The following is a 24,342-nucleotide window of genomic DNA, read 5'->3' on the forward strand; positions in this document are numbered from 1 at the left end:
ATGTAATTCTATGAAGCCACTTTAATTTGATGGGACAGTCAAAGTGAATAGTGTGTCTCGATTAGTAATTGCGTCCAATACAGTAGTTTGTTTGTTTGCTTTATTTGTTGTTTGGTGAGGCTAAAGTTTCAATTAGGAAACTACATAGAAAACAATATTATATACACAACATAAAACAGATTAAAAAAAATCAGTGACAAACAGAAAATAAACAATAAAAGACAAGTAGAAGGGAAAAGAAATCCCAATAGATCGTTTAGTCTCGAGAAGAAGCAGAAAAGGAAGCGATAATAGCGATTGATAGACACACTTATGTTGACTCAATAAAACCTGTGCAGAATTGATTTTAAAACGAATCTACTTTATAAAAATGTAGACATGATCACGTGTTCTTATTATCATAGCGTTTCCATTAATACGTGTTTTGTGGTTACCTATTTAATAGTGAGCCCTCTTTGTTCGCCCCGCCCCTCGCCCCTCCCCTCGCCCCGCCCCTCGGTCCTCCAGGATCTGCGTGGCGTTCATAAAGCGATGTTTAACGACATGCCAGATTTGCAGGCGCTCTGTGAGAAGGTGAGTTCCTTACAGACGACGCGAGTGTGTTTCTAAACTGTTTTAGATTTAGGAGGTTCACAGTCGTGATGCGCGGATCGATATCTCAGATAACAGACTTTACACTCTAGAATCGATTTATAATAAATAAATCAAAATATCGATACTTCGGTGATTTCAGGTAATGTAGGTACATGTTTATCGGGAAAGGAAAGCAGCCCAGTGTTGGGCAAGTTACTCAAGATCAGTAATATATTACTTATTACTAGTTACTTTAGTTAATTTCCCAACACTGTGCGGCACAAGCCAGAATACGAAGCGTTTAAGGTGAGCCGGGTTCCAGCGGAGGGGCGCGCGGCGTCAGGTACCATCCAGGTACCATCCAGGTACCGAGGAGAGGACCACGTGGAGCTTTAAGCAGCTCTAATACTGTACTGATGGAGTTCTAAAATAAGTAACTAAATTACTGAAAGTTTCAACAAATAGCTGCTTGACTTGAATTTGGAGTGACGCTGCAAGACGTGCGTCACTGGGATAATCGCACAACCCTAACGTAAGGTTTCCCGAATATAATGAGGATGATTTCCTTCCTGTTATAACGCCTCCATCTAAAGGTTCTTTGCAGCTGAACGTCGTTGGTTCCGGTTTGCTAAAGGACCTCGTCATCGTTTTCATCTAAAGGTGGGCGTGGTTCCGTGGACTTTGTGCATCTCCTCGATAAAAGCCTGCTGAACAGAATAAACAGCAAAGGTCACAGAGACTTGCTTTCATCCTAATGATGGGGGGTGTTGACTTTAGTTTACTGATTCACCAGAGATGGGGGGGGGCAGGTTGATTAACTGTCGGTGCTGCTAGGGTCTACGATGAGGAAGAAGCTGCTGGTGGATGTCGACTGCGGGGTGGATGATGCTCAGGCCATCATGCTGGCGCTGGCCGCCCCCAACGTGGAGCTCCTCGGCATCACCTGCGTCCACGGAAACACCACGGTGGACAATGTGTGTAGGAACACACTGCGAGTCCTGCAGGCCTGCAACAGGCTGGAGGTAGGGTTTATGTCCTCCTGAGACCCGGCCCGTTGACATGTCCACCGCAGAGGACATGTCAACGGGCTGGAGGTAGGGTTTATGTCCTCCTGAGACCCGGCCCGTTGACACGTCCACCGCAGAGGACATGTCAACGGGCTGGAGGTAGGGTTTATGTCCTCCTGAGACCCGGCCCGTTGACACGTCCACCGCAGAGGACATGTCAACGGGCTGGAGGTAGGGTTTATGTCCTCCTGAGACCCGGCCCGTTGACACGTCCACCGCAGAGGACATGTCAACGGGCTGGAGGTAGGGTTTATGTCCTCCTGAGACCCGGCCCGTTGACACGTCCACCGCAGAGGACATGTCAACGGGCTGGAGGTAGGGTTTATGTCCTCCTGAGACCCGGCCCGTTGAGATGTCCACCGCAGAGGACATCTCAACGGGCTGGAGGTAGGGTTTATGTCCTCCTGAGACCCGGCCCGTTGACATGTCCACCGCAGAGGACATGTCAACGGGCTGGCGGTAGGGTTTATGTCCTCCTGAGACCCGGCCCGTTGACATGTGCACTAATCGTGAAATGGTGCCTCCTGTGGCTCTTCTTTCTCCATCTACCAGATTCCAGTGTTTAAAGGTGCTGCTAAGCCCGTCCTTGGGAAGAGCCTTCAGGCGGGACACTTCCATGGACAGGATGGGCTCGGAGACGCTCCTGACCCCGACGCTCCCGGTCTGGACCTCGTCCAGAAGGAGGGCGCTGTAGCAGCAATAATCAGGATAGTCAGTGAGAACCCAGGGGAGGTGAGAGGAGTGAGCTCGCTCGTGTTTTTACGTGTGGCTTCTCTTTCATCCTGGTTTTTTTTATTCCCCAGGTTTTGCTCGTTGCCACGGCGCCGCTTACCAACCTAGCTCTGGCTGTGAGGATGGATCCATCGCTGCCGAGGAAACTCAGAGGGCTCTACATCATGGGAGGCAACACTGAATGTCGGTGAACTCTTAACCCTTGTTACCCTTCAATTGGACAATAATAGTCCACCTGTCATTTAGACATTTGTAAATGTCTCAGATTTTTAACCCCTTCTAGGCCATTTTGAACACATCTGGAAGCTGGAGGGTCGTGGATAGAATAAAAACGCCTTACAGGGTCCAATTATGGACTCTGCACTTTTGAATGGTTTACTTTCTTCAGCTCGAGGAAACGTAAGCGTGTGTGGAGAATTCAATTTTACTGCTGATCCAGAAGCTGCATTCATCGTGCTGAACGACTACCAGTGTCCCACCTTCCTGGCCTGCTGGGAGTTCACCTGCTACAGCAAGCTGTCCTGGGTAACACCTCCTACTACACATTGCAATATATACACACACACACGGACAGAAAATCAGTACCTTTCCGTTATAAAAAACAAATCCACAACGGTCACTGAAACAACTTGAACCCGACAGAAGTAATAAATGACCACCGTTTGTGCAGGTTTCTCGGTCAACCAGGTAAATTCTTCAGAAATGAAGCATCTTGGATCGTTTTTTGCTCTTCATGAAATAATTACTGAAAATTAGCCAAAGACGTTACTTTTGTATCGTTGAAGTGATTTCATTGTAGCGCCCGACTGTTCTAACAAACGACGGTTCTCCTGCCGCTAACAGGAGTTCTGCGATGCCTGGCTGGCGCAGGACACCGATAAAGCTCGCTTCATGGCTCGGATCTTCCGCTACAGTATCGAGATGTCAAAAAGTGAACGCTTTGAGAAAGAGTTCGTTGCCGGCACAGGCTTGATCTCCTGCGACTCGTACGCCATGGCAGCCGCCATAGATGATTCGTTCATCACGGAAAGCGAGCATCGAGCAGTTAGCGTGGAGCTGACGGGCACGCACACCCGAGGCATGATGGTCGTGGACACTGTGGGCCTTCTGGACAAAGCCCACACGGCTTGTATCATGAAGAAGGTGGATCTGGGGAAGTTCCAGCAGATGATGATGGCTGCTTTAAAATAAGGTCGTCCTTCCACATGCTGGTACTTTTGCTTTACCGCTCTTAACTCTTTGTATTTTCTGTGATTGTCATTGTTGTAAGATTTGTGTGTTTCAGTTGTTTTTAAATGTTAATGTTTAAATGTCCCTAAAGTGCGTGCGTCTGTTGTACCCTGTTAAGTTTTATCTCTAACATTTCTTTTTTGTTTTGATTTCTGTCTTGTGTTACTCTTAATTTTGTTAATTCTGTGATAAAAACATGCATAGACGGCTTTTTTTAAATTTTCCTTCCTTTCCATGTTTTTATGAATGTCTGTGTTGAAAGCCCATCTATGGACAAGTGCTGCGAATTAGCTTTAGCTATAAGCACTATAATGCAAACATTGGATACCTGTGCTACATGTGTCTATGTTTTGTATTTGTCCATATTCAAATAGACCAGAAACAAAAAAATATTTCAACAAAATGTAATAAACTTCTTTAATCACAATATTTTCTGACATAAGACACACTCATCTAGAAATGACCTCAGTCACAGCTCCGATATCCTTCGAAGAGGCCGAGCTGATAATACTTTGACCTTTGAGCATTTCTCTTTGATTTACAATCAATATAAATATTTATAACCAACTATCCAACAATGGCTAAACATTATGGCAGCGTTCACGCGGTTCTTCAGTATCCTTTCCTTCCCCTGAACCTTGACCTGGTGTCCAGCTGTGGAGAGAACAGAAGCGTCATTCTGAGGGTCAGAGACAACGTGCATCTAAAGGAGGATAGAACTTGATTTAATCCGTAGTCATCTGTTTTCCACCAAACATCTGAAGTGGAGGACGTTCCTTTTGCTAGTTGCATCAGTCACTGACTCACCATTGACCTTTTGCACTCAAAGAATGTTGTCCGCAGGGCTTTGCAGTGGCCTTCTTTCAAACACTCACTGGGCATCTTTCCCTCCTGACAAAGGAAGAACGCAGTTTCAGTACACAAAGTTATAGCAGATGAATTTGCAGAAACCTGAATCAGAAACTTTAAATCCTGCCTGAATGTGGGACTGCAAAAGACGCAAAAATATACAGAGCACATACTTCTATTTTCTGAAGGAAAAAAAAGACCAGGCATGTCGATTATCAATTACATAAATTAATACAGATGAACCTCAGATCTCGAATGACTGTCGTCAAACAACTTTTTTTCGGAGTTCAAAAACACGAGTGGAATTGAAGAATGGAATAATCTGAAAATATGAATAAACATCGTCCGTGTCTGGGATCTTGCTGCAGTACGGTATGAAGAAATCAATGATTTATACTTTTAAGAAAACTGAGTTAAAGAGAAGGAATAAAACCCAGAAGGAAAGTTACTGTCATTTTATGGAGGAGGACACCGCAGCCAAAACGGCATGTAGGTAATGATACAAGTGTGCTTTTATATTTATATATTTATTATATGTATTATATATTATACACAAGCATACACACCTCATAGTATATATATATTTGGGGTTTAATTTATGCACACTTGACCTATATGCACAAACATACACACGTCCTTTATTTTTTTATTTTTTTTAAAGATGCTTGGCCCAATCTGGTCAAACCCAGCGGACTCCCACTTAAGCGGTTTAAAACGCAACAGGAACAGAACGACGGTTCCGGGTCTTGCACAGAAACATTAGCATCCGTACCTTTAGCACACAGTCGTTCTGCAGGAGACAATCTTTAAAGTCCTCTCTGATACCCGCGCAGGCTCTGCCGTCTTCCTCTTTATCCTCGTAATACTTCGGCATTGTCCAAAAACCCACTCCAGCACCAGCGCGTCTTCTCCTTAACCCCGAGAATGCCAAAAAAAAAAAACTAGCTAGAAAACACCAGCGACGTCAGCCATGTTTTGAAATGGATTATGGGAAGGAGGAAGTCCCAAGTCGAAGTGCATGCTGGTTGGAGTTGTAGTTTGTTCCGTGAATTATTCGTTAGTTTGCAAAACGCCCATCACTGAAGAGCTAAAAAGCTGCGCTGAAATTATTTTTTTGCTTATGTTTGCAACGGATTTACTTACAATGCCATGAGCGAAGCACAAATAACACTAAATGTCCATGACGTCTAACAATGATCATTTATTTCAAAGATGTCAGAAACGTCAAAGGCAGGCATGTACATAATGAAGGCACATGAACTGACGGATGCGTGAAGTTCTTGATGGGGAGAGCTTTGCTGTTTTTGTCTCCACTCCAAAATGCCACAAATTCACCGGTTTCATCTGGTTGATAAATTCTGTTTGGGGAATCTTTGAAATCACATTCCACCTTTTATGTGACTCACTCTGACCCCCCATTATAACAAGAATCTGATGGAGAGGCAGACAAAAAAGACTTTCGAGCACAGCTCCAACATGGATGTCTGATTGGTAGAGGACGCTGCTCTATACAAAAACAAAAACAAACCTGTATACCTATGACAAATGATGACCCCCCCCCCCCCCCCACACACCTGAACAAGCATGATTAGAAAAAGAAAAGTCCTGTTTTAATGACAGCTCCATAGAAAGGCACTTCGCTAACCCCTTAATAATAAACCACTGATGCAAAATGAGTGAAGTTTCAATTTTCCTCAAAAGCATTGGCCACACACAATACAAAACGTCAAGTGATTTTCAACCAACTATTAAGTCAGAAGAGAGAAGGGGGGGGGGAATAATGCTCACTTTACATATTTACACATCTTCAGTCAAATCATACAACAAAAGGTGCGCTCTGAAGTGATCCGCATTCAAAATATCCAGTCCAATCAGAGGAACGGATGCACCTGGACAAAACCGAGTCAGCGACATGAACCAGGATGACGAATGTTACAAATGTGAAGGAAGTGATGGGGGAAAAGGGCATTGATAAAGCAGTGCAAATTACGCTGTTTAAGACTTTAATCTAGTATCACAACCCACCCTTTTTAACCACTTTAACTTCACGTAAATATATTTCCCTTAATATCAACCACCGATGAAAGGGTAGGCATACATTAGAGAGGAAATACTGTTATGTTGAGATTACTTCAAGGGAACTAGAGATAAGGCACATATTTGTCCAATTCTGACCCACAACTACTTTAACAGAGTCTATCCACAACTCTACCATTCAGTTTAACAGTAACAAATGAATTAGTGTTCGTTATAGTTTCGCTTGAAGTGAAATAAAACCAGTACAGACTGAACCAAGTCACTTGAACTGGCAGATAAAGCAACTTCGCAATTAGCTGTGAAAATAAAACGCATGATTAACGGGGAAAAAAAAACAGAGCTCACAATGGCACACAAATAAACCAGACTCTGAGATACCATAAACATCTGCAATAACATAAAAATATATTTTACTTCTTGTAAAAATTAAACTTTTATTTCAAATAAATTAAGTCACTTTCATAGATCGTCATAGCTATACTTATATCTCACTATAACAATATATTCATTCGGGATAATGATGCCAAGGCATTGTCTGATTGGTTTTACTATACATGGACACTGAGCTCATTACACTGCCTGTCGGAAATGAGGGCGGGATCATTAGATGTCCTGATACTCACTTTGATAGATTTGGGCAGTTAGCACAGAAACCCGTTCTACGGTCGAGTTGCTTCAGGACAAGTGGCGCATTTGCATTCGAGCGTGACTGATAATTAATTTGTTTCTTTTAGCAGGCGTTGATCGAGAGCTCCATCGCTTCCGTTGAGGACAGGCGGCAAGTGGCCGACAGAGAGGACGCCATTCTGGACAATCCCGGGCTTCGCTGAGGCGGTAGTGACAGTGCAACGCCTCAGCGTTCCCTCAGGATGGCAGCATTTTTACAACCCATCAGGATGTGGCGGCGTGAACGCCAGCGGCCCAGCGGCTGCCTCGCCGTGTCCTCGCGGCGCGTCCTCGCTTTGAGCAGACGGCTCCTTGCGCGTCGCGGTTGGGTTTTAAACAGTAGTATTCACATTCTCACAAATGGGGAAAAAAACAAAAACAAAAACAAACAGTTCAATTGAAAGGAAGTGATGCGGAAACAAAGCTAGATATTGATCGATGAGAAGCAAAGTAACGTATATTAAGAGGAGGAGCTCCCCGGGCAAGCTCAGGCGAGCAACGCTAGTGGACTTCACTGCTGGTTGCTAGGTGCCAGAGCTCCTACGTAAGCAGTCGAGAAGATTTCCATCCGCCGCCTGTGGCAATGATTCATGTACCCGCTCCGGAAGATTCACCCAGCTATCCTTTTTATATGTATCTGCAGGAGGAGAGCAGAGCGCCAGGGTGCGTTATTAGACATCAACAAAGAGGCCTCCGGAGCGGCACTCATCGAGTAACGGGACGCAGCGCGGGTCCGACGGGCTTACCTCACTCAGTATGGCCCAAACAGCCGAGTCCTTGAGAACCGACAGACGAAGAGCCAAGATGGGATTGAAGGAAGGATCTACAGCCCCTTCGGCCACACCCTTATCAAAATGGCCTGAGTATTAAACACACACACACACACAAGGTTGTTTATTCGTAAGGAGACGGCACCACCAATCCTCCGTCAAGTGTTTCAAGTGAGAGAGGAAAGCAAACAGGGGGAAACTCATTACGAATATGAAGTTAGTTCAAGACAAAAAAGAAAATTACTGCAGCAGGGCTGGAAAACTGTAGATCAATATTGGAACGGGTGAGCAAACAGACGTGACAGAACCTGTGTCAGCACACAGGTTGTGTGTGTGTGTGTGTGTGTGTGTGTGCGTGTGTGTGTCCACCAGCAGTTGTCAAATCAACTTACCGATCCTGTAAAAGCGGTCTTCGGTTCGCTTGTACTTCTCTTTGGTCTGCAGTCCAGCTTCCTGGCATGCGGACACACAGGAAGATGGACAGTTAAGTGAACCCGAAGACGATAAAGGACACATTTTAATCTTCACTTGAAGCGATGATCACATTGGGAGTGTGAAATCACTGTCAGAATGGATCGCCTCTGGCAGAGCCAGCCATTCAGTCAAGCTCACATTTCCCTGTTGATAATCAATACGCTTCAACCACTCAATGTCATCTAATCAATACTGTTTGCACATCACACCGCAGAGGTTTAGCGGACGTGTTTTCCCTACCGTGACGGGCAGTATTTCCACCGTGGCGTTCTCGAGCTTGTCTCCTGGGTGCTCCTGGTTTCCACTGCGAAACAGGAACCTGACAAAAATGGATAATGAAAAATAAATGGCGACATTGAAATCACTAACAGACGGCCCTTCTCCCCAGCACAATCTCCAAAAACAATTCATGTGCAATTTCACGTTTCACTGCCTTCTCCCTTGGTCAACACGTGCATCTGGAAGGTTCAATCCTCAAATATATATGTATGTACGCTGAATCATGAACCAGGATCGTTTTCTAAACTATTTGTGATATCATAAATCAAGCTTGCAGACATCCCTGGAGATCTCAGCGCCTGGACAGTGATTTAAATCCATAGTCAATGGGCCAAGTGTGCTTCAGCTGTAGTTAGACTGGGATTCAAGGTTAGCAAGACTAAGAAGAATCAAGTCTGCTGTGGTTTATCCGGAGTGGGTTAACGATATTTACATTAGCGTGGAACAAACTGCACTTTCAAGGAGCGTGACGGACATTTTCCGCATTGTCCTCTGAAAGATTCATCTGCACGAGACCAAATATTAACCTCGCTCTGATTCCCAGGCTTTATTCTCACCATCAGCTCCCTTTTTTTGTGTTTCTGCTGCTAACGAGTGGGAAGCTGCTCTTATTTTAGAGCCCTGCCATTAGCTCACCCTGATCCCTGGAGACACATGCACGGACACACACACACACACACACACACACACTCTGAAGCTAAGATGAAGGGCAGCCGTGGTGAAGACAAACATTTGTGTGACGTGCACAGAGTCGCATCACACGCACGTACCTCTCTATGCTAACAGGTCTGTCGAATTTGAACAGGACGTAATCGCTGGCAGCAGGAGTGATGGCCCAGAAGAAGTCCTCTCCGAGGTACGTCTTCTCTAGCGTGTGACCTTGATACACCTGTGCGACACAATGCACATTCTAACGGACTAGAATGCAGGTAACAGCACACGCACAAAAATCCAGAAACACTGCATCAGAATACCTTCATGGATGTGGAAACCTCCGCTGGGGGGTTGACGTGCATCTTGTGGAGCAGCGGTTTCAGGAAATCTTTGTCCTGCAAGACGCAGACAGAGGGGACGCAAACGTTTCTTCACAGGAAGTGGCCGCTAATATTTGCTAAAAATAAACGAGGGCGTGGGACTCACCGTGAGCTTCTGGATCTTTCCGGCGAGAGAAGAATGGAGTCCCACGTGTTGAAACAGGGAAGGCCTGAAGCGCACACGCAGGCTGGACTTCTGCCTCTCACAGTGTTTCTTTGAAAGAGAAAGGAGGACACGTGATGAGACCGGTCCTCTTTACGACGACGCTCCAAGCACTGAAAAAGGAACCCAGTGGCGTACCGCGTCTTTCTCGGGATTGCACACTTTGACCCACAGGATGTGGTCCAACAGCCAATCGATGGGCTTCTCCTTGTAGAACATGAAGATGAACTCGACAATTAAGTTGAGGTCTGGAGCCTGGAACATTTTTCCTGGAGGAAAAAGAATGAATCAGTGAAATGTTTAACTTTATTAATCATCTTCTTTTTTTTTTTTCTTTTTTACAGGGGAACGATTAAATCATTCACCTGAAATAAATAAACAATCAATTAATCAATTACATATCATAGAAAACCGGCAGTTTGAATTTGTTTTTCAATGACAAACAAAATGACTTCAAGATAATCAATAATATTTCCTTATTTTCTTTCAAGGGTTGCTTAAGTGGATCGTACCAATGAAGCCCAGCTGTGAGAACTCGAGGATCATCCAGTCCTCCGAGGACAGCTGAAGCGCAAAGTTCTTCATGGTGGCAAAGTAGTTGGGTTTGGCCACAATGTCATCCTCCAGCTGAAGGAACAGGAGCAGCAAAACGTGAGACAGGAGCAACCCACAGCGAGTTCACTGTAAATGAAGAGGGCGGGGCTGGTCCGTGTTCTCCTATGAGGGAGGGTGAGCTAAGGGCACGTCTCTACGGTGAAGTGCTAGAACGGGGGTGGGGGGTGGGGGGGGTTGGAAAGGCAATACCTCTTCCCTCCAGGTGAGAGCAGCGTGAGAGACTGCGCTCAGAATAAGAGAGACACACAACAGGAGAATGAGGTTTGCTTGTTCACCCGGAGGTTTAGTGGCGTCGTATGCTCCGGAGCAACGTGCGCATTGACGCTGCTTCAAATGCGCAGCAAGAAGCTGCTTGAACATTCCTTTGGTTCCGTTTCCACAGACGTACCTGGACGTAATAAACTCCCTTGCTCACGGCGTACATCATGAGGAAGGAGTAGTCCAGGTTCTGCTTGGTCCGCCATCTAAACAGAGCAGAAGCTGTCAACACAGAAGCTACACCCGCGGTCCAACACGTGGGGGGGGGGGGGGGACGACGACTCAGATTCACAGAATCGATTTGAACCCTTCATGAATCGGCGGCGTCGCACTGATGACTTAACCTGAACTATCCGTGTTTGTTGCAGGTCGACTCGTGGCTGTTCAAAGAGGGCTGCGTGTGTTCATGGGGGGGTTTCCGCGAGGCGGGTGCGGGAGGGGGCACGGGGGGGGGGGGGGTTTCCATAGTGCATACACAAAGACGAGGGCAGCCTTGAGGGGATGTAAAAGCACCTTTTCTATATCGCGTACTTGGATGCTTCAGGCCGGGCTGAACGACGTCTCTTTAGACTGCCGTTAGGAGCACCTGTGCTCATAAACACAGCGTGCGGGCGGAACGCAGAGCCCTCTGGGCCCGAAAGACGCCGTCCGAGTGTATCCTGTGAGCAGCCGGCACAAACTGTACCATAAACAGATTCCTAATGAAGCCAGAGATAAAGAGACGTGCAGAGGGAGCACTAAAGAGAGAGAGAGAGAGAGAGAGAGCCTGCTGCTGATGACCTTGATCTGACTTTGAGAAATGCCTGTGGAATACTAAGTACAGAGGCAGCCCCCCCCCCCCCAACCCATCATTTTCTACAATCTTCGTCGTCCTTCTCGCGCATCTCAATTCTATCAGAGCATAATCTCCATCTCGCCTCCCAACATGTTTTCTGTCCTCATAAAATGTCAGACCGCTGATCTTAGACGACACAGGCGTCACATCTGCAGGATGTCATTTGCTTACTTGACTCTCTCTCTGGAGTCTCCAAACGTCTCCTTGAGGTTGGTGAGCTCGGGGTAATAGGCAGCTGGGGGGGAGATCACCTCCAGCAAGCCCGAAGACAGCTCCGTAGAAAACCTGCAAAATCAAAAAGGAGGTCACTCTGAGTGAGAGTGAGTAGGAGTGCTCTATCACTCCTCCACAGGAGCCCAACCTCCTTGTGTCTCTATTGGCCAATCCCAAATACTCACTCTTTCTCCAGGTCAGAGACCACGCTCTGAACGTAGTCCACATCGGTCTGCAGAGATCAAACAGTCCCACCCATTAGTCACACAAACCGTCCCACAGCACGCCGGGCGCCGGACCAACGCAGCGTCTCACCTCCCCGACGTAGACGACGATGACGCAGTCGAGCTTCTCCTCCGGCGAGAGCTTGTCTATCAGTGAGCGCAGCGTCTCGGACAGATAAGACTTCACCTTCCGCTTCACAGTGGGAATCCCCATCACAATGGTGACTGGGAGGATGTGCAGAGAGTGGGGTGTGAGCAGGAAACACGGAACGTTGCAGGGGTGAACATGTCATCAAAGCGGAGCAGAAACCTTTGTTATCAGACACGGACTCATTAAAACAGCCTAAATCTGCAAGAACAGTAAATCATGGCCGAACTGACAGATGGCTGTGGGAGGGATGACTGATGGCGGCGGTTTGTAATGCACCCCCCCCCCCCCTGCTGCATCTGATTAAAGAAATACCACATCTAATTAAAATCTGACCAGATATGGGTGAAGTACTCTTAAACATGCAACATTCTAGAGTCATTGAATGAACTCCGCATGCCAGCGATGTTTGGACTTTAGACAGAGAGTATTTATCATGGCTGGCATTCGCTCAGCATCGTTCTGTGTCCAGACATTTGCAGAGTATTGCTAAATGACTTAATGTGATTTCACCATCAGCTAAAACAAGCAAATCCAGGCAGGCCAAAGGCAACGGCCGCAAGAGGAGGACAAGCGGAGGCATGTTTCAGCGAGGGGCTGCTCACTCTAATCCCCCCCCCCCCCCACGCCTGTATCTGCATTTATTCCAATCAATTGATTAAAAAACGTATTTGTAACATAAAAAAAAGAGCAAATCTGTTTATTCTATGCGACGACAGGTTCAAAAGAAACGAGACAAATACAACAAATCCTAGAAGTTGAGAAGCAGCAAAGCGGCTTTTTAAAACTGCGACCACACATTGAATTTAATCTGAATTCATATCAATGGATTAATCAACCAGGAACTGAAGTGATTGATGGCAGCAAAATCCGCATATAAATAGGGCACCAATCATCATCTTAGGCCACAAGCAGTAGAAAGGTTATTGTCATCTGTTGCTGCTCTCATCGTGTGAGGGATGGTGGTTGCTAAGAGACGGCCTCGCTTTAGACTGGAGAGATTAACTAAGTAAACCAGAAAGAAGTTAAAGACCTTCAACCAGTTATTATCAGTAACTAGGAAAGAGCGTGGGTCATTTAAATAAGCGTTCAGTGTTATTAGTATTTCTAATGCTAATTAGCATTAGCTTTAGCAGACACTAGCCTCTGTGCTACTGTGCACATGGTGGGAAGCTCATCAGGGAATTTTGGGTTCTGTATTATTGTTTCACTCTCTGAACACAAAGAGTGTTTTAAGTTATCAAATATGTGCAAGTGTTTGCATATGTAAAGTCTTAAAGGGGAAGTGTGCTAGATGAGCTGATGTGGGGGCACAAAAGCCCCCCCCCCCCCCCCGACAGAAGCACCGAGTAAACTATGAGTGAGCGGCACAGTCGGCTTGACAAAGGGTGCGATCCTCCAGAGCAATCGGTGCGGCGTGGAGAATCTTGCCCCAGTTTCGCTTTGTGTTCGTCACACCAAGCTCCGTGTCGTATAGCGACATCCACCAGCGCCAGGAAAGTAGGTCGAGGATGAAAGAAGAACGTGGGAGGAAGGAAGAGAGAGGGAGGGAGAGAGAGCGGCAGAAAAGTACAGGTTGATCGACAAGGAATGAGCGCTAATGTGTGCGAGTCCAGCATGAACCGCCCCGCCCAACGTCTCCGTATCGGCCTGCCGGATTCACGCCGCCACCCTTTCATCTCCTTCTCAAAGGACGGCGCAACAATCCACATGCCCGTCAGCTTCTCTCAGTCACAGCAGAAATCAACGTGCCGTTCATTCACACGTTGCAGCAACAGCGAGAGCGCTACGCTAACCCTGCACCGACAATAAACGGCCCACTTAGCTATTAATCCTCACGTTATTGTATCGTGTGCAGATTAGCCAATAAACGGACCAACATCAAAGTAATCCCATATCTTGGGATTACTTTTGTGTGTAAACACCGATGCGAGTAGCGGCGTGGAACATGTTCCTGCTGGATGACAGAAGCAGCCGGACAGGCAGAGACATGCAACAGGGCGGATCAACGCGGCTAAAAAACGGTGAGTCTCACGCCATTTTGGTCTGAAAACCCATCAGATATTCCCTGAGCCGGCTGGAGGCTGGGTGCCGAGTGCGATGGCGGGGCCAATGCCTGCTCAAAGGCACCGGTCAGCACATCATGTGAGTCCCTGAGCAGAGAGACTGTAAGAAGGAAAGAAGGAACCGTGTGTTTGGCAGCAGTCACATGGACGCCTCCTCTGGCCTCGGGCGACCAGAGGAGTCAGCAGAGACCTCCAAACCAGGGAGGGAAGAAAGAAAAGATCTCGGTCGTTCTACGTTTGAGAGCCGGTCGCTGGAAACAAATGCTGGGGTTGCCTGGAAACGAAACGACTACAGACCGCTGCCGGGCCGAAGTGACGCCGGTGGCCATTGTTCGTTTCGAGCCCGACTCCGGCCAGAGAAGGAAATGATTCTTCTTCTGCCCTGCGCTAGTTCAAAGTGTGTCTTAGTTGCTATGAATATCACATCGTTTGCTTTGACCAGCAAGGAGGAAGCAAGAATAAAACAAAAACCCCGTCGCCCTAAAAAGCTCCTTACATTTCTAAAGACACAACCGACGACAGGTTTTCATGGAAACCGCACAAAATAAATTCAGTGCAAATGTCAAAATGGTACATTTACGTAAGGTTAACTGGCGTGAAAGTGCGCTAGTGACCTTTATGTCCCAGTGTTATTTTTAACTTGGTAGTACAAAAGAGGAAAGAATACAGGCGCCACTGGGGCCTTGAAGTAAAAATAGCCAGTGGCTATTTACGGGGGGGCTGTGGAGTTCAGGAGGGGTAAAACGTCTTTGGGGCAGTTGTCTATCTCCATTTGCAGATTAATAGTGCAGCGTGCTGCACACGGCTGATAGCGTTTTAGAGCCCGAACCTGGTAAGAGACGAGCTGCAATATCGGTCCGTTTCTCCCTTATACTTTAAAGATGCATCTCCACCAATCACGAGACGGAGAGTACTTTATTGTTCACCGTGGGAGTACCTTGGACTCCTCGATCAAAACAAGCCCGAAGGCCAGAGACACCAATCTCCCATTTGCTGCCGAATGTTCCCTCCTTCCATTCCTCTAAGTCTAATTGGTCGAGGAATTCTGTTCTTCCCATCAGTCACCGGGATCAGGAATGTAAAAACACGATTCAAGCAGTTCGGCCCCTACAACAAACCGACCCCCCACCCAACACACTCCAAAAGGCCAGACAAAGAATCCCTCTTAGATTCATCAAAGAGAGTAAACATATGCAGTAAACACAATGTGAGAAGCAGATCTGACACTAAATCCCGCTTTAACTAAAGAAGGCGTGTAAACTAAGTGGAGAATCCGGCTGCAAAGCTCACTCCAGACTCCAGAGGCAGAACGTGTTGAGACTCGATCCTTTCCCTGGTGCGAAGCGGATCTCTGGAGGTTGTCTTGTCTCTGTGTGTGCACTTGTGTAAAAGGCTGATGCTGCTCACCTCCCGTGCGGCCCAGACCGACCTGCACAGCGGGGTGCAGGCTGCCTTCATTGTCCAGCAGGTGGGGCAGGTGGTGGTAGATGTTTGGCACCTGGAGAGGTTTCCTGTTTGCGAGCTCCTTCAGCAGTTTCTGCGTCTCATCTGAAAGCAGGCACAGAGAAACAAGTGGAGTTGAGATATATCCGCTTCACTCACCGAAGCAGAGACCGAAACCATGCAGACTTTTCAAGGACCACCTGTTCAAGGAGAAGAGAAGCTCAAAGAATTAAATATTAAAGTAAACACTGGCTCACTGGAAGGAGAGAATCGGACTCCTTTAAGACAATAAGAGTCGCGCTGCCTGCAGGGCGCCGACGATGCATGAGATTTACACGCTACTGCTTGGTGTACGTCATTTATTTCCTTTTAAGCAGGCCTCGTATTGTTTTACGAGACCATTGCAATCACTAAAAAGCGTAACTCATACAAAATGGAGTTGCCATTTTGCATTTTTTTAATGCATAATGATTTTAAGACATTAAATGACCTATAGTTGAAATTTACATTAAATGAGTGAGAATAATACAGGCAAACAATGTGCTACGCAGAAAAATAGAAAATCGAGTTTCAATTTTTCATTATTTATTCATGATGTTTGACAAAATTAAAACCTAAAGATGTTTTTAAAGCGATAAGAAAAACAATGTTTAAATTGAAGAAGAACTTTGGCTGACAATGTGCTATGCAAACCTTAAAATATAATTGTTAAATTGTCTTGAATTGTGTGCCATGCGCAACAGGAAATGATCTTATAAATCATTATAAATCCTGTAATGCAGACCAGGAGATTTCAAAAGCAGCTAATAGCTGTTAGCACCCAACTCAAAAGAGGAATGAATTCAACTGAAAATGTCTTTAAATCCACAATTCAACCAGAAAGCTGAATGAAAGTATTCGCTCCGATCACGGCACGTCTTTGATTTCAGTTTGACCCTGTGTTGCAGAGAGACGGCTTGATTAAATGAAACACAGAGCGCCGGGGAATTCTACGCGACCACTTTGATGTCCTCCTCATTAGCGCGAGCTCATTCGGCGTTGCCGTCTCCGTGTCGTTCACCTGAGAAGTTTGTGAGGGCGTCTTTGCTGCTGTTCGTCTCGGCGATGGCGCGTCTGAACTGCTCCAGGATGTTGTTGAGCTCAGACGAGCGCTGCAGCGTTCTGTGCTCCGCCACGCGGAGACGCTCCTTCAAGGCATGGAACTCCCCCTGGTATGCTATCAGCTTCTCTGAAAGGGGAGAAGCAAAGCGGGGCTCATTAGCGAGCGACAAACGCACTGCAGTAATGAATTACGTGATGAGAGGGTCACCGTTAGCCCCGCGGAGAGCAGCGTTCAACCGCGGAAGAGACAATCAGGAGTTCAAAGGTCAAAAGGTAACCATTCCGTTTAATCTATTTCTACATGATGCCTCATCTTATTTAGAATCTAATACCTGGGTGAGTATCATTTTGTCCCTGAGATATATATATATATATATATTTGTTCATATATGTTCAGCAATCGATTACAAATTAGTTTTCACTCAGGTACCGTTTCCGTGGGCTAAACCAAATAATACGAAGCTTGGACTTGGACGACTTGGACCTGTATTCGACACGTTTGCTTTTACAAATGCTACGATACACTTGCTACCTTTTTTAAAACCTGATCAGGTAAGCCAAACCTGTGGAGAAGCCACGGACGGTTCTATTTATGTTCAGGGAGTTGCAGCACACACAGGATGGATGGCCTTCTTAGAGTCTGAAGGTCATCCCATATAACGAGGTGTCTCTGTGACATGCCAGAGATAAGGTAGGACACGTGTTTGATCGCGTCCGCCACCCAGGAAGCAGATGTGCAACGGCAGCAGGAGGAGGACGTGAAGCTTGGTGAAAGGCCACATCGGAGTGTGGGTAACATGTCAGGTGTGTGTGTGTGTGAGGAAGGGGGGGGTTGGTCTCTGATCTTCGTCTGGTCTATTGTTCCCTTTCTGGGGGAGTCTTCCTCCCCCAGACTTAACACGCTTCCCCTCTCCCTCTGACTGAGCCTTTGTCCAGCCACCCCGCCCTGCTGGTCTTGAACGTGGACCCTCTGATTCACGCAGACAGGTGCCGTCCTTTGACCCGAACCTCACGAGAAGGGCAGCTTCAAACTAAAAACAAACTTTCATCTCCACATCAGAGCTTTGGATTGCAGGACTCGAGGTCGGTTGAGCCCAAACCGCACCTGTAATCTCAAAAGAAACAAAAAAGGCACGCAGAGGGAGCGGCACAGGAACAGAACAAGCAACCGAAAGTGTTTCTACTCAGTTGTGTTTTCCCGCGAACAGCTGCATGAGGTGGTTGAAAGTGTTATTCGTAAGAACCACTGTCTGATGGTTTCATCATAAAGGCCAGGTTAAAGGATGAGCCTGTACGAACGTTACAGCCTCTGGGTGACTGGATCAGTCAACCAGGGGGGGGGGGGGGGCTGAGTGGCAACGCTCACATTGCCTCATCCTCTCCTTGTGATTTCATGCCATACATAAATGAGTTCAAAGGATTCTCCTACACGATTCAAACCATCTCCGCTATTCCCTCACGTGGCTCCGTAAGCCCATCGCTCTCGACTCCTGGGATGCGTCGTCTTTGATTCGTCTGCGTTTATTAACACGGTAACTGGGAGGAATGGGGCGTTGCATACGTCGAGAACTTGTAACACGCAGCCCTCAAAGCGACCAGACTCAAGGCCACAGAGCCAAACACGGACTAGTATGCAAAAACAAATTTATGGATTCAGGTAATCAGGTATGAAATCAGGTAAAAATACAACTCAGATTTGCTTTTACTATTCACGGTTGGTGGATAAAGACAGCAAGTACACTTTAGATCAGGCATGGGCAAACCCAGGCCCGGGGGCCATACCCGCTGGTCTTTTTAATCCGGCTCGCCAAACTTGTCCAAATTATATAATTTAATAAAATTGTATTATAATTAAGCCTCATTCATTTGACCTTTTCCCTGTAATGCTACCTGTAAAAGGTCAAATCCTTTAATGCAATAGCTTTCATGTGTCATTTATATTAGCTCACACAAACACTCCATTCATCTGTTCTTGGTCCGGCCCATCTGTCAGATTTTAGAACCTATTGTGGCCCGCGAGTCAAAAAGCAATAATCAGCTTTAGGAATTGCAGCTAAAATATTCCACCTCCCAAACCGGATAATAAAGATGTGCTGCACCTGCTAGCCACTTGGTTTTAAGCTGCTGTTCAACACAGTTAAGAATTCAAAAAGTTTATTTTTGATGACAAATGAAGGCCTTCATTAACCCTATTGTGGATTGCAATGATCATGATAATACGAGAGATTATTTTACATTGATTGTTAAATTGACTCGCTGGGTTTCCATCATGACAATTCAAGATTCAAGAGTTTTATTAGCATTATGCTAACATAACAAAATCGTGTGATCAGAATCAGAAGCAGAGCAAAAAAAGACATAAATACTACTGCACATGTACACAAAGTAGTAAGAGTAGTATTGATTGTTGGTGGTATTTCCCCTGAAGAAAGTGCAAGTCGCTCCATGAGGAGACAACCATCACGCAGCTTGCAGAGCAAGAAAACACACACCTATTTTAAAGTTGGAGAGTTCAGCCTAAAGTCGTGTCAGAAGAGGTCGGACTAAATCGTAACACACCCCCCTGGAAACGTTCCAACCTCGATTCCTCTTTTGCTTCCTCACCATGGGCTCATTGTTCCTCCTAACCTCCACCCACTTCTTCCTCTGGTGTGCTGCGACGCATGATAAGCTCGGCTGTGGCGGAGCGTGCGTCCGACAGCGGCGAGCCGAGAGCCCGACCTCCACGCGGCTCCCGGGACGACACCGTCGGCCTCTTTTAGAAACCCCCACCAATAAAATATAGACTCTGTTCATCCCAAACTGGGAACTTCACAGCAGCGTATGAAGCAGAGCACACAGAATACCCCCCCCCCCCCCCCCATCCAAACCAACCAGATGTTCAGTTTTTAATCAAATATCTATGACTTAGGCTGAATTGCATTCTTGTGGTTATCTAAATTGTTTCAGAGCAGCATTGGGGCAAATCTGTGGTTAAACTGTGATGCACTTTGTGTATCTACCCACATTCTCCTGTATTAGAGAGGTTCTGATCGTCGTCCAAAACTCGAGGCTTCCCCCAAAGCACATCTGACCTGTAACATCTAAACTCCACTTTTTGTGGATGAAAAGATCATCGCCTGGAGGACGGCCGTCACAAAGCCTGCACGACTGCAACGACTACGGCCCGCAGACAGATCCGCGTGCGTACGGAAAACTGATCCACAGAGCACCGCCGCGGCGCCGCCGCCCTCTCTCCCCCCCGTCAATGAGGGGGAGATTGTGTGCCGTCGGGGAATTCTGTCTGAAAGAATAGGGAGAGTGTGCAAGATTCAGAATGAATAACCCAAGTGTGGAACACAGGAAGTAAACAGAAAGGAGGGAAACAGGCAGAAGATGCTTGTTCTGGTTTTTGACAGACTGGGAATGTGTGCAACCAATAGTTCAATTATTTAGGGATTGAAGTTCTGGATATTTTCTTAGAAGATACGATAGCCTTTTCACCTATCTCTCTCACACACACACACACACACACACACACACACACACACAGTATCCAACATTGTGAGAGGCCTGGTGCAAAATAAAGAAAGTATAATAATCCAGTGTTCCTCTTCATCCGTCTCCGTATTGGACCATGTTTCTCCATGCCCCCCCCCCCCCCACACACACACACACACACACACACTTTGAAAGACTTCCCTCCCTCAGAGAATGAGCAACTCAATGTATACAAAAGCACAGAACCAGAAACTGCCTACTACAAAATACAATGTGCAAACCATACCTTCTAAGTCCTTTACTAACAGATAACGTGTCAAATACCGCCCCCCCCCCCCCCCCCCCCCCTTCTTACCTGCCTCCTCATTTACCAACAAATCATTTTCGGCCCATTGCCTTTAGAGTGACGATGGAGGAAAACCATGCCTTTAAACAAACAGGAAGGGAAATGCATGGGTTCAAAGAAGGGAAGGAAGATCTGGTGAAACGCGCAACGCACACCTCGGAGCCGGCTCAAAGTAGGTCAGGAAATCACAGAGACAACAATAGCAACACAACCCGTTATAGCGCACACAAAAACACATCCTCAGCACGTCATTTCTAGGGCCCAGCCACAAGGATGAAGTCTGATGAGAGTCTTTTACCAGAATTAAGATAGTTAGTTCCATAGATGAGAGGAAATTCCCATTTTTTAAGGCTCTTTCATATCAGGCTGGCCTGCGAGACGTTTTGAATAAGGAATGATAAGAAGTAAATAAATAAGCAACCGACTACGGCTGACGGAGACGGACGTTACATTCGGAGAATCGGTGTCAGAAGAATCTTGCGATGATGCAATGCGATTGCTACTTTCAACACACTGGGTGTGCAACAGTATACACTATAGCTAGGATTGCAATACTTCCTGACTGTATACTGTATTGTTGTTTTTCAAGTTTGTTCACCGCATCATTGTGAAACGTTACATTGAAACCGGATACACCTCTTTCTTTTTTTTCTTCGCTACTTCCAACAAAGAAGTACTAAAACACACTCTTCCACGTTTCAGGCGCAGAAGCTCAGATTCTGTGGGGGAAAACAATGAAAATGTTTCCGCTGTATCAATAAAAATATTGGAAAGTTAGTTACCTGTCTATCTGACAGATAATCGCTGAGACGCCAGAGAGCCGTCTTCTCACGAGGGGACAAGCGGACAGACAGACAGACAGCCATTCAGCAAAGCCGTGTTTGGACAGCTGACCGGCACGACGCTCATTCACAGCACTCGAGTGGCAGAGAGCGAGGCGGGCGAGGCAATAAATAACAAAGTTCTGTTATTCTCATGTTGCCTAATAGCCCCCCTTCACCTTAATATGCCCCCAAACAAAACCGCCAGCTGACTCAAATAACCGAACACGCCACGCAGGCATGATAAATACACGAGTGTCAGAATAAGCCCCCTCCGAGTACAAGTATCTGTAAACACCCAGACTGGGTTACGCAAAAGAGAAGGCATAACTGTAAGGGGATAAGAAACATCAATGTAAAAGTACACAAATACACCCCGTCATTCTGTAAATACGGGTAAAGCCCGCGCTGGAAGGCAAAGTATTCAACTACACACAAAACGGCAGTTAAGGATCGGCTCCGGCAAACAATGAGGAGGTTTCTGCGTGTTCCGATATCGTAATAGCGGAGTATTTGAATATGCAGCAATACTGTCAAATGCAAAAAAGTACCTAACTGTGAGGTTAAAATAAGAAGGTACTCGTTTAAACCAACCAATCATGTCGAGTAACGCGAGAACAAGGATCTGTTCTCCGTGTCTGCGTTCTCACTGTTCTGGATTATATCAGCAGGTCCAGCAGATAAAACAAAGGTCACACACACACGCACACACACACACACACACCGGGTCCCGGGCTCTGGCCCCCACTGGACTCCTAATATAGGAAAATATTTCATCAAGCTGATCGGCCCCACAGAGGTCACAGCATGAACTCTGGGCTCGGCCTTTAGATAAAGGCTGGAATTATTCACGCTGCTGATAAGCCGCTAAGGCCAGCCAATCACGTGCAGCCTCCCGGCGAGTAACGAAGAGACGCAGAAAGCCGGTCCAGGATGTTGGATGGGACGGTCCAGGATGTTGGACGGGCCGGTCCAGGACGGACGGGCCGGTCCAGGACTTTGGAAGGGCCGGTCCAGGATGTTGGAAGGGACGGTCCAGGATGTTGGATGGGACGGGCCAGTCCAGGACTTTGGAAGGGCCGGTCCAGGACTTTGGAAGGGGCGGTCCAGGATGTTGGAAGGGCCGGTCCAGGACTTTGGACGGGCCGGTCCAGGATGTCGGATGGGCCGGTCCAGGACTTTGGACGGGCCGGTCCAGGATGTTGGACACGACGTGTTTAAATATCAGTTAATGTTTAAGTCAAAGAGGAAAGAGACGGGAAATGACTTCACTGGTTCGATAAGACAATCAATTACCCAAAAGTGACTGCGCAGGACGCGAGCGGGACAATGTGCTGATGGACAACGGGGGGACACAAGGTCCAACCGTGTCAGAAGTGAACACGAGTACAGCGTGGGGGCCCAGAGGGGTCAAATATTACACCAACAATCATAATAACAATGATTCGGTCGTTATAAATCCACACGGCGTGGACGCGAACACCTGCCGTCCCCACGCCACGCACGCGCGTGCCGGCGTCCCGCCTTACCTTTGCCATTCTGCCACGCTGTGTACCAGGACAGGCTGAGGAAGGACGTGAAGAAGATAATCGCAGTGGCCACAGTTCCATTTCTGAGCCTCATCTCATGTCAGCGAAGCCTCCCCCCGGCTGAGTGTCGGGAAACCCGGAGCCGCCGCCGCCTCCCTCCGCTCCTCTGCCTTCGGGGTGTTGCGGCGGGGGGGGAGGCGAAAGGATGCTCTGTCCGCCCCTCCGGTACCGTCCCACGGTGATAGTCACGAGTCAGCCGGCTTCCGTGACGACGCGGCGTACATGGTCAGAGCAGGCTTCAGCCGCCGACGCGCTCCATGATGTTTTATATCGCTTGGCTACAGGTTAGAAGGCATTTCGAGCCTGTGGAGAGTCGTCCTTCCGGATAGGCTGTTCGGTCTCTGACGGAGGCCGAAACAAGCAACGCCTCTGCTCGCCGTTGGTTCCGCTTCGACTGGCAACAGATTAATTTAAGAGCCAGGAACAGAATGTTGATAAATTATACATCCTCCTGCTTCCTCTTTTGGTATTTTATTCCACTTCTTTTTGCTCCGCCTTGCCCGGAGAACGTTCGCTCGAACGTTCCTCTCGGTTTATTTTGTCTACATTTGCGGAATGCGTATTCGCGCGAGATTTGGGAGCTGGCGCGTGAGCGAGAAGTTACGCTCCCGCTGTGTAAACGGGGTTTTAGTGGGATTCATTTTTCATAGATAAATAAGCGATTAATAGAAGTTTCACGTCCTTTCCCAGTAAATCTCACGTCTAAAGAGGCCAATATTCAGATAATACATTGTATTGTTTCATTATAGCTTGTGGGACGTTATAAAGTTTTCGGCTAAAACTGTTGTTTTTTATATCAATGTTCTTACAGCAAATATTTATCATAAATTTATCTCATTATTTCAGAAAAACAGAAAAAAATACTTCTAAAAACAGGAAAGAAATGATTTATCTAATTAATTCAGAAATTCAGGAAAACCGAAACTTTTTTCTTCTTCTGTGAATGCAATGAGCTTCCATACCATCTCAACCTGAATGACTACTGTAATTTATTGTGCCCTAAATCTGGCACAATATATTTTTTGGCGTAGACACACTATTGTGGAATGGTGAGCGTGTTTGGTGCACCGAACCGTGCCAGCGGCTTTATCTGGATCATGTTGCCCCAGCAGTGGCGTTGAGGTAGATGTAATCCTGCTGGATTGTAGTGGTGGGTGAGTTTAACAAGGAACTGGTCGTTCAGGATTCAATGAGGCTATTTAAAAAATAATAATAATACTCAAAACTTAAAAACAAAATTATTCATCTGTGATCAAATTATGCTTTGAAACTATTTATCAATGTGTAAATTAACATGCAGCATCTGTCAACTTCCCAAATTAAATATTA

General features: G+C 46.6%; 3 protein-coding genes across 3 annotated transcripts; 1 reads left to right on the forward strand and 2 right to left on the reverse strand.

Annotated features, from left to right (window-relative positions):
• The first annotated feature begins 1,217 nt into the window (after window positions 1-1,217).
• On the forward strand, window positions 1,218-3,563 carry si:dkey-4e7.3 (uncharacterized protein LOC402865 homolog). Its single transcript, XM_068746511.1, has 6 exons — window positions 1,218-1,233; window positions 1,408-1,595; window positions 2,193-2,372; window positions 2,444-2,555; window positions 2,761-2,897; window positions 3,216-3,563. The coding sequence occupies exons 2-6, from the start codon at window positions 1,416-1,418 to the stop codon at window positions 3,561-3,563; spliced, it is 957 nt and encodes a 318-aa protein (XP_068602612.1). The 5' UTR covers window positions 1,218-1,233; window positions 1,408-1,415.
• Window positions 3,564-4,014: 451 nt separating this feature from the next.
• Window positions 4,015-5,426, reverse strand: coa5 (cytochrome C oxidase assembly factor 5). The gene is made up of 3 exons (XM_068746685.1): window positions 5,224-5,426; window positions 4,410-4,493; window positions 4,015-4,256 (listed from the first exon to the last, which is right to left on the reverse strand). Exons 1-3 carry the CDS (start codon window positions 5,323-5,325, stop codon window positions 4,215-4,217), a joined length of 228 nt encoding a protein of 75 aa, XP_068602786.1. The 5' UTR covers window positions 5,326-5,426; the 3' UTR covers window positions 4,015-4,214.
• Window positions 5,427-5,637: 211 nt separating this feature from the next.
• On the reverse strand, window positions 5,638-23,279 carry mgat4a (alpha-1,3-mannosyl-glycoprotein 4-beta-N-acetylglucosaminyltransferase A). Its single transcript, XM_068746110.1, has 16 exons — window positions 22,954-23,279; window positions 16,737-16,904; window positions 15,641-15,781; window positions 12,111-12,244; window positions 11,981-12,027; window positions 11,754-11,867; window positions 10,878-10,953; window positions 10,387-10,501; window positions 10,013-10,143; window positions 9,818-9,925; window positions 9,652-9,726; window positions 9,448-9,566; window positions 8,639-8,717; window positions 8,317-8,377; window positions 7,901-8,013; window positions 5,638-7,791 (listed from the first exon to the last, which is right to left on the reverse strand). Exons 1-16 carry the CDS (start codon window positions 23,045-23,047, stop codon window positions 7,765-7,767), a joined length of 1,602 nt encoding a protein of 533 aa, XP_068602211.1. The 5' UTR covers window positions 23,048-23,279; the 3' UTR covers window positions 5,638-7,764.
• Window positions 23,280-24,342: the final 1,063 nt, after the last annotated feature.

This window comes from Brachionichthys hirsutus, chromosome 12 (genome assembly GCF_040956055.1).
Source record: "Brachionichthys hirsutus isolate HB-005 chromosome 12, CSIRO-AGI_Bhir_v1, whole genome shotgun sequence".
Classification (NCBI taxonomy): Eukaryota; Metazoa; Chordata; class Actinopteri; order Lophiiformes; family Brachionichthyidae; genus Brachionichthys; species Brachionichthys hirsutus.